Consider the following 16,539-nt stretch of genomic DNA (forward strand, 5'->3'; position numbering starts at 1 on the left):
GAAAAAAAAGGACCATTTTATGGACTTTTATACACTATTTCTTATTTTTTTCCATAGCCACGCCACGAAGAGTGATGCACTCGTTGAGTTCTTTAAGAGTTGTGAACTGGTTTCCTATGGATGATGGAGAGCTAAGAAATGGGACCCCAGGGTTGGGAACAATGCCAAATGTTCAGCCTCCTCCTCCACCCACTATGAGCTGTTGAAATGCCCCTGGTCATTAATTCTATCGCACACAACCATAAAATCAACTCCTCCAACTTCTTCCCCTCACATATGATTGAGACAATGTTGTCTCTAGGAAACCCCTATCAGATGTGTTTTATGCATTCACGTGTGGGATGTAGCCTAAATGGAGGCTAATAGCACAGTTCTTACAATGTTTTGACCAGACGTATTTTTAAAAAATTGGACCTGAAGCCCATATAGCCAGCTGAGGCGAATTTACAGCCTTACTTTAAGAACAAAACTCCCTCAGGCACCTGCTTCCTAAAGGCAAAACCAGAAAGGAAATGAACTCTTGCTTAAAGACAACCCACCTTATTTTATGGGTTATCAATTTTCTAGCTGGCACACAGTTCTCTGGCTACTCACAGTAACCGCTGCCCCCCATTTCCCACTCCAGTCCCAAGCAAGTATCGCGCTGCAAAGAATATGAAGTCTGCATTCTAGCAAACAGCTCAGTTTGCTGAAGATGAGGCATAGGACGTGGAGCCTCAGTAAGTAAAGCCAAGGGAGCAGCAATGACCTGTGATGTGGGCTCACCACACAGATGTCTCTGCCAATATGTGCATTAAAACCTTAGCCTGAGTTACATTTTACATTCCAGGATCACCGCAGCTTGGGCTACAATGGAGAGTTCATCTCTCTTGTTCTTGGGCAGCTCTGTCAGGTGAATAGTCAACAACAATGGAAAGCACTTGATTTCCTTTTAACTGCTCCACTGACCCTGTGATGGAGCTCATCAACCTCTTCAAAATGAGAAAGGACTAACTAGGTTTTTTTTCTCTTGCTATTGATAAAGTCAACCAATGAGAATATTCTACAAGATAAGGGTCAAAGTTTAACAGTAGATACTCTTAGCTTGCTCTGTGCTAGAAAACAATGAATAGGTATGATTTTACTAGCACGCATACTGGAGTATTAAAATAAGTCTGAGAGACTCTTTAAAAAGAAAAGAGTTGTTGTTACTGAATGAAAAGCAAGTGAGAAATTGGACAAATCTGACTTGATACATGATGAAGTCAAAACTGAAGACTTAAAATTATATGCTAGTTTTGTCAAATCTCAGTTTTTCTCTAAGCTTCATTTAGTTTTAAAGGTAAAGAATTTTCAGGAGAAATATGAATATTCAACTACATGTTTCAAAATCAGATATTTACACATCTACTTGGGAGAAGTGCCAGAAGTAACATCACAGTTATGTGAAGGACCTCTTGCCCAAATGGGAATGTTAAGCTCCTCCAACAGGAGAATTCAGCCCTTATGAACTGTCATTATTTCAGTAAATGGAACCGGCCCTTTAACAGATGGGCAACATACTTTGCAACTTGCTGATAGCCTAATAAAAGACACTGGCTTTTAAAAAATGAAGGCCATGGACTTCTCAAATTGCACTACCCAAATGGATTTAGCAGAATAAAATTAAGAAGGCAAACAACAGTTTGACAAAAATTAGAAACAGACTACGGAAATATGATAGTCCTAAACAACGGCATCAAAATGATCTTTATTTTTAAAAAGCTGGTTGTTTAAACCATAGGGAAAATATGCACTGATATAGTCAAAACCAGGGGTAGCATAATATGAAATTATAAATAATGATATAATAAAAACATGAAGTTAATTTTTTTCTCAAAAAATATAATTATCCCCCCCCAAGATAGGCAGTCTCCTTTCCTATCAGGTGCCTTTTCCTTTGTATCGGTCGACCTCTATGCCTCTTAAAAGAAAATTTCCCCAGCTGATTGCTGCAATAACCACGTTAAATCCAGGCCAGGGGCTCGGCTGGAGCAGGGGCGCGGCGCTTCTGCTCACCTTTCCCGTTCCGCCTTCATTCTTTCCAGCTCCTCTTCCCTCAGACCGCTGTGCTTCAGAGGGCCTTTGGGGTCAGCCTTGCCAGCCTTGTCATCTTTCTTTTTTCCAAATCTAGTGGAACGCGAAGGGGAAGATGACTGTTAACAATGATCATGTTCTTCTTGCGGTAAATTTAAGATATTTATGAGATGAACTCATTAAATCATAATTTTACTCTAAGTCATACAAGATCATGTTGCATAAAATGGAAGCAAAATAAGATACTGAAAGCAGAAAAAGAATAGTTACTGAATTCTCTTTCTTCTACTCTCCTTCTCCCACTCAGATACTGATTGTACAGCGAGCACAAAATCATGTGGCTAACGAGTAAAAATGTCAAACCATTAATTCAGCAGAGATTGAAGAACTGAAAGGTTATCATTAGTATATAAGTAAAAACAGATCGACCTCTTAAACAGGCCTCCAGGACCCCGAGTGGTTTGGACATTTAAGGTTAAACTCACAGGATCATATCATGATGGTGCCGCAAGTGACCTTACCAAATACCTACTTCAATACTGTCGTTTTACAGATGAAGAACCGGAAGCTCTGAGAGGCCCCGGGCCTTGACCAAGACCACCCCACAGGATCAGGACAGGGCTGGGGTTAGAACTTGGGCTGCCCTCTTTCTCTCACAGCACAGGCAGTCCCTTCTGTGGCCACAGGCCTCCTAAGTTCGTCCAGGGCTGGTGTGCTCTGGCACTCCTCGGTGCCCAGCGTATTTGTTAACTGGGCGCAGCAGCAATTACAATGTCCTATTTCCCCCCCTACTTTTATTGAGACACAATGGACACATAACTTTGTGTAAAATAAGGTATACAACATGTTGATTTTATAATTTGCAAGTTGCAAAATGATCACCACCATAACATTAGCTACCAACTCCACTGAAGTATATAATTTACCTCTTCTACTTTGTGGTGATTTAAGATCTACTCTTTTACCAGATTCAAGTACACTATACTTTCTTATTAGCTATAACCACCATACTGTACATTAGCTCTCCAAGTGTATTAATCTTACAGGTAGAAGTTATGCTCTCTGACCAACATGTTTATATTCCCCCAACACCTAACCCGTGGTAACCACCACTCTGTGCTGTTTCTCTGAGTTTGTCTTGTTTAGATTCCACATATAAGTCATGCCATATAGTATTTGTCCTCTTTGTCTGAATTATTTTATACTTAGCATAATGCTCTCAACGTCTAACCAAGTTGTTGCAAACCACAGATGTCCTTCTTTCTCATGGCTGAATAATATTCCATTGCATATGCAGGGTGCGGCAAAAGTGGGTTCCCAGTTGTTCGTTTAGAAAACAAGACAATCATTAACAAATAGTAATACAAGCACAAGCGCTGTGTTTTGGGTACCCACAACTGTAAACCTACTTTTGCCCTGCCCTCTGTATACCACATCTTCTTTATCCATTTGTCTGGTGATGGACGCTTAGGCTGTCACCATATCCTGGCTATTGAGACCACTGCTGCAATGAACGTGGAAGTGCAGACACTGCGGCAAGGTCCTGATCCAATTCCTCTGGCTATACACTCAAAACATACCGGACCCTGGATTGCTGAATCACGTGCTACTTCTAGTTTTACTTTCTTGAGGAACCTCCATACTGTTTTCAGATGCAGCCAAGTATATCTGAAAGTGACTGTACCAATTGTTACATTGGTACCAATTGACTGTGATTGACTGTGAAAGTGACTGTACCAATTGTTTTCAGATATAGCCAAATGTATCTGAAAGTGACTGTACCAATTTACCTTCCTATCTACAGCCAAGAGTGTACTAGGTTTTTCTTTAAAAAAACAGTGCACTTCCTTAGTGTTTTTAGGAAAATATAATTGCACATTTGAAGTTTAAAAAAGCTATTAAATTATTAGCAGGACACATTCTTAAATGACAGGCATTTTTTCCCAACAGATATTTTCTTCAGAAGCAATCTCCCACAGTCTTGGTATCAACACACATTATCAAAAGAGAAAATGACTGGATGCTTTGCTGAAGCCAGGGAAGAAAGTCACTCTAACCTTAAGGACATTTTTCAAATGCCATATTCTCAGGATGACTGCCAATACCCCCCTTAACTCCCATCTCTGTCCCCCAACATCCTGACAAATACGCAGTGAGTCAGAATCTCCTCACCAGGGGACCTTGTAAGAAACTCGTGTCTCGTTTTGTATTTCATAAAAATGGATTCGTATTTGTTTTCTTTTCCAGATTGTGTTTCAACCCAAAGCAGTAGCTGTTAGTCAAGTGGCAGCTGTAAGTATCACACATGGGAGACATCATCGCTAATGTCCCCAGTCCTGCTACTAGAACACAGACGGCTTCCTGCTTTCTTCAAAAGCCTCTCCCAGGCTGGACTCTACCGCATATTTTTTAAATTTATAATTCCAATGAACAAATCTCTTTCATGAATGTTCTCTCTCCCCATTGCCAACGCTCCATCAGCCTCTGCTTCCAGTGCATTTTTCCCCTGTATCCAGTCTAGTTTGGGGGTCTCGGCTGATCAAGCATCAGCTTTAACTACATTATCCTCATCTTCTTCTCTCTCTCTCTCTTTTTTCCTGCCTCCCTTTCTGAATCTAATCTTTCTCAATGCAGAAATGACCTAATATCATTTATAGACATAAATAGGAAGAGAGAAAAATACAGACAAAATATAAGAACATTAACCTTCAAATATAATTGAGATTTGTTGGTATGTTTAAGATTTCTCTTTAAGCCACACAACAGGAGCTATCTAAATAACGTGTGTTTCTATGAATATATTCTTTAGTTTTTCAAACCCATGCAGAAGAGTCTTAGGAATCAACACTACTACTCTAAAATTCTTTATGCAACAAGTTAATACCTTAGTACCCTAAAAATATCATCAAATACAGTAATATTTGGTCCAAAAAAAGTTGTAGGAAGTGAGGGTAGAATAATGCTTCAGAAAATTGATAAGGGCAAAAATATTGTCAAAAACTCTATAGATATTAGGCTTGGTTTTTTCCATCTCTCAAATATCCTCTAAATTTGGAGTTTTAGATTTTCTGAGACTAGTCATTTTTGAAGGGTGAAACTAACTTATGCCCTAGTCTACTTTGATCTTTATTCTACAACCAATAAAGTATTTTCCCTTCCTGCAGCTAAAATATTTCTTTTGTATTACAGTTCAAGAATAGCTTACTATACTCCCATCATAGTGAAACATGTTTGATACAGAAAAGGTTAGTGAAGTAAATACTGCAAAGCATTATTTCTTCTTAGCAAGAATCATCAATAATAGTCAAATTAACCAATTCTACAAATATCATAAATGTTTTGATTCAAAGTTCACAACCATTTACTCAAGCTTCCAAAAGGAAGGGCAGCAATGGCTGAGAAATTTATTTTATTATATAGGGAGAACAGTCACAAGAACAAAATTGCAAAACAAAATCTTCAAAAGAACTCCCATATTGTTCAGATGAGGAAATTAAGACCCGGAGAAGTTAACCGCATTTTATTTATTCACACACTGATTTTTTTTATTCCAGTTTTGCAATCAGATAACTTAACTACCAGTGGTAGATTCTACAAGCTGTGTTCTGCTTTTCACAGCAGCCTCTTAGGGGGTCAGTTCACAGCCATCCTCACTCTCACTGACACACAGAAAGAGGACTTACGGAAGTTGGGATACACTGACTCCTCTCCCCATTAGCTATTTTGGTACAGAGAATCACGAGGGCCCTAAATGGCTGGAATTACTGTTTTGCATTCTAGGGTTTCAAATATCCACTGCATTCCAGGCCTCCCATTATCTATTAGCTAGGAAATTTGAGAGCTGGCCATTCTCGGCTAGGTGCCTTGAGGAAATTGCTTATAGGTCAACCTTGCTTTATATAAAAGATATTTTTCCTGAAAAATTCTGTGCAACCATATGGTTTTAATCAATAAAATCTTATGTTCCATGTACCTGGGAAGGCTGTTTAAAGAATTTTATGATGGATCTTTTTGTAAAGTGGAAAAATCACCTTTCAACATACCCTTTATGTAAATTTAGATTTTCATGAATTATAAGTTTGCTTAAAACACCTGTCCCTGTTCATTTCTATAGAGAGGTTATATGAAACAGCTTCACGGAAAACTAGCTTGCTTGCTTTTTTCTTCCCTCCTTCATGCATTTGTTTTAAGAATATTTATTAGGCATCTCTTCTGTGTCATAGCACTTGCTGTAGGTTGATACCAGACACGACCCTCATGGAATTTACATTATAATAGAGCAGTCAGTTACCAAACAAGTGTGTGTGTGTGTGTGTGTGTGTGTGTGTGTGTGTGTATGTATGCGATTGTAAGTTGTAAATAGTGCTATGCAGGCTTAAGAAAGATAGTACTAGGATATCGGTCTGTTGGGGAAGTGTTCAGTGAAGAAATGACATTCACACTGAGACTATAAAGGTGAGAGGTCCAGACACGCAGAGATGGGAGGTGAGCCTTGTGGGTGCAGGAATCAGCCCAGGCAGAGGACAAGAGGCGGGAAAGCTTGGCGCATTCCAAGCCCTGACAGAAGGTCAAAGTGGCTGAAGCAGCAAGAGCAGAGCAGGTACTCACATGGGATCCAGCTGGAAAGAAGACAAGGACCATAGAGTGAAGGTCTGAGAGAAGTTTGGAGTTTATTCTAAGAGCGACAGCAGGTCATTTCTTAGTAATTCAAGGGACGGATAAGCGAGTTAAGGAAACTGGGAGAATTTAGGAGTTGTTAGAGGGGAAAGCAGGTCATTTTAGGAAGTGACGCAATGTGATATACATTTTGTTTATTTATTTATTTTAAAAGATTTTATCTATTTATGTTTAGAGAGAGGGGAAGGGAAGGGAGAAAGAGAGGGAGAGAAACATCAATGTCTGGTTGCCTCTCACGTGCCCCCACCGGGGACCTGGCCCATAGCCCAGGCATGTGCACTGATCAGGAATTAAAGGGGGTCCCTTTGCTTTGTAGTACAGTGCTCAATCCAGTAAGCCACGGCAGCCAGGGTGTGATGTACATTTTCATAGACCATGCTGGTTGCTAGAGTAAAAATCAGTAAGTAAAATTAGTACAGCTAGCTGGGGCCTGCTGCAGGGGTATGGAGGAAAGACAATGGTGGCTTAGTCTAGAGAAGTGGCCACTGAAAAGAGAAAATAGTAATTTGGAAGTGGTGGGTCAAGGGAGAGGAATCAGAAGTTCACTTTAAACACGATTACATCAAAGAACATGTGTGAATGACCCATGGACATGGACAACAGTGTGGGGATTTCCTGAAGGAGTGGGGGGTGGGCTGGGTGGAGGGGGGTGAAGGGGGAAATACTGGGACAACTGTAATCGCATGAACAATAAATATACTTAAATTAAAAAATAAACACGATTATTTTAGTATACCTTTAAAAAATTCCAATGAATGGGCTGAGGACCAGGATAAAGTCCTGAGGAACTGTACTGTTTAAGGGCTGGATGGTAGGATTGGGTGGTAGGTATACAAAAGAGACAGGAAAAGAATAGCCAGAGAGACACAAAGGAAATCAAGAGAGTACAGTGCAAGGTATGAGAGAAGAGTGCTGCAGAAGGAAGACATAGTCAACAGGCGGAAGGATACTGCCGAGAAGTCTGGGGAGGTGAGCACTGGGCACAGTCCATTGGATGTGGCAGTTTGGAGGCACTCAACAACCACTGCCAGGAGCATAGCTGGTAGGATGGGAGCTGGAGGCACAGTGGAATGTTCAAGAAGGAGGTTCCAATTTGGCTGATATTGAAGGACTTTTATTTACTTAAGTGGGGAAAAAATGATAGTGTGAATGGAGAAACAGAGAACAGAATAAAGTTTGTCTGTTTGTTTTAGTGTGATAAAATATAAACATAAAATTTACCATTTTAATAGTTTTTAAGTATATGGTTCAGTGGCAGTAAGTACATTAACATTTTTGTGCAACAATCATCACCCGCCACCCATTTCCAGAATATTCCTATCACCCCTGACTGGAATTCTGTACCCACTAAACAGTAATTCCCCTTTTCCCCTCCCCGGCTCCTGGTAGTCACTATTCTACTTTCTGTCTGAATTGGACTATTCTAGGTACTTCGTATAAACAGAATCATATATTTGTCCATTGGTGTCTGGCTTGTTTCACATAGCATAATGTCTTCGAGCTTTATCCTTGTTATAGAATGTATCAGAATTTCCTTCTTTTTTTAATCCTCACCCAAGGACATGTTTCCATTGATTTTTAGAGAGAGAAGAGAGAAAGAAACATTGATGTGAGAAACATTCATTGGTTGCCCTCCACATGTGCCCCAACTAGGGACTGAGTTCACAATATAGGTATGTGCCCTGACCAGGATTGAACCCACAACCTAGGTAATATACCCTGGCAATATTTCAAACTGGCAACCTTTCGGTGCATGGATCAATGCTCCAACCAACTGAGACATGTAGTTAAGGGCAGAATCTTCTTCTTTTTAAACATTGAATGACCTACCATTGTATGTACAGACCATATTTGTTTATCTATTCATCTGTGGCTATTGTGAATAATGCTACCTTGAACACTGGTGAAGGAGAACAAAATTCTTTTTTTTTTTTAATCTTAATTGTTGTTCAAGTGTAGTTTTCTGCCTTTTACTCCCATCCCATCCCATCCCACCCACCCAGCCCTCCCTACATCCCTCCCATTTCCATCCCCCCTAGTTTTTGTCCATGTGTCTTTTGTACTTGTTCCTATAAACCCTTCCCCCTTTCCCCTGAAATTCCCTCCCCTTTCCCCTCTGGTCACTGTCAGCCTGTTCTCTATTTCAGTGTCTTTGGTTATATTTTGCTTGTTTGATTGTTTTGTTGTTTAGGTTCCTGTTAAAGGTGAGATCATGTCATGTGGTATTTGTCTTTCACCACCTGGCTTATTTCACTTAGCATAATGCTTTCCAGTTCTATCCATACAGTTGCAAAGGGTAGAAGCTCCTTCTTTCTTTCTTTCTGCTGCATAGAATTCCATTGTGTAAATGTACCATAGTTTTTTGATCCACTCATTTACTGATGGGCCCCTAGGTTGCTTCCAACACTTGGGTATTGTAAATGGTGCTGCTATGAACATTGGGGTGCCCTGGTTCTTGTGGATTGGTGTTTTAGGGTTCTTAGGGTAATATCCTGGCTGTGGAATTGCCAGGTCAAAAGGCAAATCCATTTTTAATTTTCTGAGAAAATTCCATAATGTTTTCCATAGTGGTTGTACCAGTCTACAATCCCACCAACGGTGCACTAGGATTCCCTTTTCTCCACAACTTCTCCAACACTTGTTGTTTGTTGCTTTATTTATGATGGCCATTCTGATCAGTGTGAAGTGATATCTCATTGTGGTTTTAATTTGCATCTCTCTGACAGCTAGTGATATTGAGCATTTTTTCATGTGTCTCTGGATCCTCTGTATGTCCTCCTTGGAGAAGTGTCTGTTCAAGTCCTTTGCCCATTTTTTAATTAAGTTGATTATCTTCCTAGAGTGGAGTTGTGTAAGTTCTTTATATATTTTGGGGATTAAACCCTTGTCCAAGTATCATTCTCAACTATGTTTTCCCATATGGTTGGTTCTCTTTTTACTTTAATACTGTTTTCTTTAGCTGTGCAGAAGCTTTTTATTTTTATGAAATCCCATTTGTTTATTCTTTCCTTTATGTCCCTTGCTCTAGGGGACGTATCAGTAAAATTGTTGCTGTGTGAAATATCTGAGATTTTCCTGCCTAAGAGAACAAAATTCTTGATAAGGGAAGAAGATAGAAATATACAGAACTTCTGGAGAAATTGGCCATTTTTAAGATAGTAGTAGATTCAGAAAAAGAGGCAGAAAAAGAAGCAGCTAGGAGAGGAAATTAGTTTGTTTATAGAGTTGATACAGAAGAAGTGGATGGACTTCCACCAAGATGGAGGCATAGGTGGAAGCACTGCACCTTCTTGCACAACCAAGTTTAAAAACAACAAAGTTTTAGCAACAAAAACGCAGCCAAACCACAGAAAATTGAACTACATGGAAGTCTGACAACAACAAACCCTTCAGCCAAACTGGTAAGAGGGGCAGAGCCAGCAGCAGAGAGGGGTCAGGCAGGAAAGATCCACCAGACTGGCCTGGGCACGTGACCTAGGTGTGCCAGCAGCCATGGGTGGATCCCAGGTGTGGAGAAGCGGGCAGACCCACTGAGGGTGCAAGGCAGGAGACCCACTGAGGGCTGATTGCGGTCACACATTCGCGTACAGATAAACCGGTGAACTAGCTAGCAGTGAGACAGACGGGGCAGGCCCCAGGGACTGGAAGCGGCAGAGGGGACTGTTATTGTCCCTCTCTGGCCCCGCCCCCACATACAGCATCACAAACCAGCAACCTGGGTGGCCCCGCCCTGGTGAACAACTAAGGCTCCACTCCTCATACATAACAGGCACAAACAGATGAAAACATGGCTCAAGAACAACTCAAAGCCCCAGAGCCGATAAATCTAAGTGATGAAGAAATAGCCAAACTTTCAGATGCACAGTTCAAAACACTGGTGATCAGGATGCTCACAGAACTGGTTGATTTTTGTCACAAATTAGAGGAACAAATGAAGGCTAAACTAATTGAGATGAAGGGAAATGCACAGGAAACCAATAGTAATGGAAAGAAAACTGGGACTCAAATCAAAGGAGTGGACCAGAAGGAGGAAAAAAATGACCAAACAGAAAAGGATGAAGAAACAAGAATTCAAAAAAATGAGGAGAGGCTTAGGAACCTCCAGGACATCTTTAAACGCTCCAACATCCAAATTGTAGGGGTACCAGAAGGGGAAGAGGAAGAGCCACAAGTGAAAGACTTATTTGAACAAATAGTAAAGGAGAACTTCCCCAATCTGGCAAAGGCAATAGACTTCCAGGAAATCCAGGAAGCTCAGAGAGTCCCAAAGAAGTTGGACCCAAGAAGAAACACACCAAAGCACATCATAATTACATTAGCCCAGATTAAAATGAAGGAGAGAATCCTAGAAGCAGCAAGAGATAAGGGGACAGTCACCTACAAAGGACTTCCCATCAGACTGTCAGCAGATTTCTGAAAAGAGACCTTACAGGCAAGAAGGGGCTGGAAAGAAGTATTCCAAGTCATGAAATCCAAAGACCTACACCCAAGATTGCTCTATCCAGCAAAGCTTTCATTTAGACTGGAAGGACAGATAAAGTGCTTCTCAGGTAAGATCCAATTCAAGGAGTTCATCATCACCAAGCCCTTATTATATGAAATGTTAAAGGGACTTACCTAAGAAAAAGAAGATAAAAATGATGAACAGTGAAAGGAGAGCAAACTCACAGTTATTAAGAACCACACCCAAAACAAAAGCAAACTAAGAGGACAGCTAGATCAGGAGCAGAACCATAGGGGGGAGAAGGTACAGAAAATAAGTAGGATAGACAGTAGATAGAAAATAGATAGGGGGAGGGTAAGAATAGTATGGGAAATACAGAATCTAAAGAACTTGAGACACGTGGTCATAAACTAAAGGGGGGGGGAATGGTGGCGGAGGGGGTGTATAGGGTGGAGGGGAATGAAGGGAGGAAATAGAACTGTAATGGCATAATTAATAAAATATATTAAAAAAACATTGATATGAAGAGGAAAGCAAAAGAAAAAAAACTGTTATGGACCATGGTTTTCCTGCAATATCCTCAAAATTATTCATGGAAACCTAGTAAATGACAACATCAAATGAAAACTACTTCAGACTCTATTAAATTTGAAGTTTTACTATCTATGTGCCAGTAACAAAGTAAATCTTTTTTTACTGTTATTCAAGTAAAAAAAAAAAAAAAAAGAAGAAGAAGTGAAGGCATTCCCAGGTAATTAATGTATCAGATAACATAATACAACATGTGCACGAGAAATGGTTTCTATGCATAAAATAAGATTTCTTGGTATAAATTAAGAAATCAAAGGAAGTAGAATGTGTTAGACTGGACTGGGGTATGGAGGACCTAAGCTACCACTTATGCTGGAACGAAGAAGGTATATGTCGCTGGTCAAATGCCTGACTATGAGGTTCCCTATTATCAGAAGCTACTGAGGCATAGCTGCTGGCCTCTTGCTGGAAACTGGTTGAATCCTCACTGCCCACCCCTTTCCCTCCAGCTTTTCCCAGGAACGAGGCCCATAAATTTCCTGGACTTTCTGAAACCTAATCAGCCATCTCTGCTCTAAGGACATTGTCTTGCAAACACCTACACCCTGGACACCTGGGGCAGATCAGCAGGTGACCCACCCTCCCCAGGGGTATGCTACACACCCTTAAAAACCCTCCTACTCTCTCCCTTGCTGCTGCAATCTGCTTAGACTCAGCCTGCCCGGTGGCAGTGCCCCGCCTCGAATAAAAGCCTTTAATTGGACCCTTTAGAATCCCAGTCCTTTCTTAGCCACCTCAGCTACCTAACAGGATGTACCTTTCTAAGGTTCTTTTCCACCTTTGGAAAAGAACCTCAGAAAGGGTGATAGAAAACTATCAACAACAGATTGAATTAATGGTGTGATTTTGCCTAGGCTGGGAGTCTTTAAACAGCCAATAGAGGAACAGAATTCAATAATGGTTCATTCATTCACTTTATCCTTTACTGGACAGACATCATACATCACATGGTTTATGTACATAGAATTTGAGCATTAACAACATCAACTATCAGGTAAAAATCAACTCTTCAATCCAATTAACAAAACAAGCCCTCAGCATCCTATTGTCTGCCATATAATAAAGATTTTAATAAGATTCTTGGTAAGGTATTCCTTAATTCTGAGCAAATATTTTTTTCTGTTTGTCTTTCTTTCCTTGAGTTTTCTACATAATGACGACATTCAAATTCTTCATAGATTCCCATGCACACTGACAAATGATCCAAATACTCAATATGTATAGCTCTATTTCTGGCTTTTTCCAAGTCTATTCTCTCATTTAATCATGTCTTAATTCTGCTGAGTAGTGTATGTCTACAACTTTCCTCCTAGATCCCATTGAGAAGTTTATGCAGCTATTAGCATTCACTTCTTCTACTTTGCACACATACTATATAGAAGCAATCCTGAACAATGGCTTAAGAGGACTGAAAAAGTAGGGCAAGAAAAAAGTTCATACACTGTTACTCCAAATTAATGGTGAACTACAAATCCAAGGAAAGCTGAAAGTTTGGAACAGAATGTATTTTTCCTTCTCCAATCAGGAAATATCTTTAGATATCAATGGTGCATTTGGAAAAGGCTACAGGATCCAACTCACCATTTACATTCAACTCGGAAATCTCTGGAATGATGTCAGATGTGAAAATGCACAAACCTCGCAGTCCTAATATTTTCTGGACCTGGATAAGGGTTCGTTCTCCCTGTAACTAGCTGACTTGCAAACTGCCCATGATATTGTCTCAGCATTTTGTAAATTACACAGTTTGAAACAGCTCAAGTAAAACACAGGGGTGGAGAAGTTCAAAGACCTTTGACTACATTTCCATACTTTATTCTGAAATTCACCCATAAAAGGTTTCTGTTGGCTGATGTATTCAAATTGGGTTGTAAATTAGCATATGCATATGCCAAAGAAATTAACTTCCATGTATTGTAATCTCATATGGTTTTGTGCACTTCAGCTCTTGCTTCTCTCTAAACTGTATGTCACAAAGGTCTTTACTTGTTTACCTCAGATGGTTCCCACTGTATTGAGAGTTAATGCACTGATAAAAATTCAGTGAAAATTCACCAATTACAGAGTTTTTCCTCCTTTTGGTGGGTACCTAAGGGCACTGCCTGCTTTTATGTTAATATTATTGATAGAATAATGAACAAATTTGTGTTTGTTGTAAATCAACCTTGATTAAGAAAGGAAAATATTCAGTTTTATTTTTAGCGTTCCACAGCATGTGTGATTGCAGTGGCCGATGCCTGCGCCTGTGCAGCAGGGAGGGGGACGCTGTGACGCCCCCCACTTTCCGAAACGGAGGCACTGTGTTTGTGCCCTGTCAGGTCCACACCGTAGCATGGGAAAGGAGACAGGACTTGCTTTACAGGCTGCGTTCCCAAGCAGAAGCTGAGCTGATGATTTTTCTAATAAGCGAGGAAGAACTCAATCTTAAAAATCTTACTTGTTTAACTGGATGGAGGAGTGGAAGCCCTACAAGTAATTTTTTGAATTAAAATTTTAATTTCTGGCATATTGTTTAGACATTTATTTGCAGTACGTTTATGTGTTTCCAAGATGAAGACAAGCCCTAAAAACAACAAACATGTTTAACCCCACTGATATCTGTATCCACTACTTCCTGTGAGGCCAACCTTCCCACCAAACGTAAAACAGCCACTTTCCTCTGGACTGTCCCTAACTCCAGGATGTGACTCCCAGATTGGTGGCCACAGCCACTCTTCATTCTGAAGCAGGGAATCTTCAGATCTCAAATGGGCTGATGTTTGCTGTTTAGGAGTGAAAAGCAGGGTGTGGTGGGGAGGAGAGGGTGTGGGGAGGGGGAATTCTTACAATGTCCTAAGATTTCTGCCTAAGAAGATAAACACATCCGCTGGGTAGAGTCTTGGGCACCTCTCCGGCTCAATTTAACTGCTGGGAATCCTTAAGCTAATTTGCTTTCCCTGACTGAGGAGCTAGGAAACAATGAATTGGGAAATACCAGATACATTTAAAGTGATCCTAGGGGGTCCGGAAAATATGGTAAAGCAAAACACACATCACTTATACTCTATCTTTTAAAAAATAGGCAAGTGGGAACAGTCTCTGGAAGACCAACTTGTGAGAATCAGTTAAGGAATTTGGGAGCCACTGGACAGTTACTTTTGCTGAGTTTTTTTTTTCTTCTTTTTTTGTAGCAAATGAAAAGTCTACTGTGAGATTATTGAAGCATCACTCTGTTAGAAAAGAGAGGAGAAAACATGAAAAACCAGCCAGAAAGTAAAATTAAATGAAAATAAGCCTGAATGAGTGAGCAAGAATGATAAAGATACTAATAAGGTGTGATTTTCAGATCCACACAGGGACTATAAAAAGCTTATTAACTGTCACTGCCACACCGGGTTTGAAGTTATTCTATCCCTCTGCTTTCCAGGAGAAGAAATACTCTTCAGGAGCACAGTGAACTTTGATTAATTGCTTTCATACGCACTCACTGGCTTTGAGACATCGTAGGCAAGAGCCTTAGAAAATCAGACTAAATGCTTATGATTTCTGGGAAATATACTTAACAGGAGCATTAAAGAACTAGATCTTGTTGCAGTTGTACATTTTCTTAATGGTTAGAAAGGTTTTTCTTTTGATTAAATGTTTATTTCAAAGCAGGAGAACATGTGGCTTCTTCCTTTTTATTTTTATGACTCTGAAATGGGTCTTGGAGCATCTCTGAAGACTACGAGAGTGCAAAGGCACAACTGAAGGCCGGTGCATGAACCCCTAGCACTGACTCCAACTGATCACACGGCGGGAATTCCGACTCTGGCAGACAGGCAGATGCTCTGTTCTCACTTGTGCATCCACAGCATCCCTTCTTCCTCTTTCCTTCTGTTTCCTCTCCCTCTGTGCCCCAGAAACCCAAAAACAAGGAAAGGAAAGAGTGTTCTGAGACCAAATCACACCTCAGGTCTAAATTATTTTTCTACCAACTGTAGGAGATTCCCCAAATGCTAGGGCTTTCCGGTGATCAACCTGCTGGGCTCTCTCCATATTGACCATAGATTCATCCTGCAGAAGGAAATAACCTCCACCTCCAACCCTGCAGGAAATGGCTGGTGGGGTCATTTCAGCAAACTGCCTGGGAAGGGAAAAACTGACTCATGTCAACGAAATTAAATCCAGGGAGGGCTAACCAAAATTCTGTAGAAACCATAGACCTCAGCTACACACTGTAACTATAATGTAAAATACAACTTACAGTCCAGTATTACAAATTAATGTCTATGTAATTTGCATTAAATCCAAGACCAGAAAAACAGGTGAGAGTACCCTCACCTGTTATGTGTAAAGAACAAAAGGATAATATTAAGAAATTACTGATTTTTTTTATGGGGAGGGTGTACAATTACTGTTGGAAGGACTATTTTAAAGGAAATGCTGGATGTACTGTTCCATCTTCAGAAGTTAAGAGAAACAGGCCACACTTTCTTTTCCTGGAATTCATCTGCACTAAATAAGAATAAAGTGATTGAGCTCCAGATCCAGTCTAATGGGAGCAAAACTTATCTTTATAACTCTGATTAAACAAAAAAAAAATGATCACTTCTTTGATGCCCAAATTAGCATCTTTTCTCTAGCATACTGAATTAATTAGTTGAGTGACAAAAGAACTAGTCCATGTAGGATCAAAGCTGAAATCATATTTATCTGAAATTTAAAATTAAGAACACAGCATTAACCCTCTATAGCTCATGTAATATTCTTTTATGTTCTATATACTCTAAACCTTCTGCATGTCACACAAA

At 40.1% G+C, this 16,539-nt stretch overlaps 1 protein-coding gene across 3 annotated transcripts in view; it reads right to left on the bottom strand.

Moving 5' to 3' along the window:
• PARD3B (par-3 family cell polarity regulator beta) overlaps positions 1–16,539 on the bottom strand; it is a 977,832-nt gene that overhangs the window by 183,000 nt on the left and 778,293 nt on the right. For all 3 annotated transcript variants that reach the window (XM_037166016.2, XM_037166014.2, XM_037166017.2), the window contains one exon: positions 2,038–2,148. In XM_037166016.2, the coding sequence (XP_037021911.2) occupies positions 2,038–2,148 (111 nt within the window). The remainder of the gene's footprint in view (positions 1–2,037; positions 2,149–16,539) is intronic.

Source organism: Artibeus jamaicensis, unplaced genomic scaffold, assembly GCF_021234435.1.
Source record: "Artibeus jamaicensis isolate MK-2021 breed Jamaican fruit bat unplaced genomic scaffold, CSHL_Jam_final contig_1015, whole genome shotgun sequence".
Classification (NCBI taxonomy): Eukaryota; Metazoa; Chordata; class Mammalia; order Chiroptera; family Phyllostomidae; genus Artibeus; species Artibeus jamaicensis.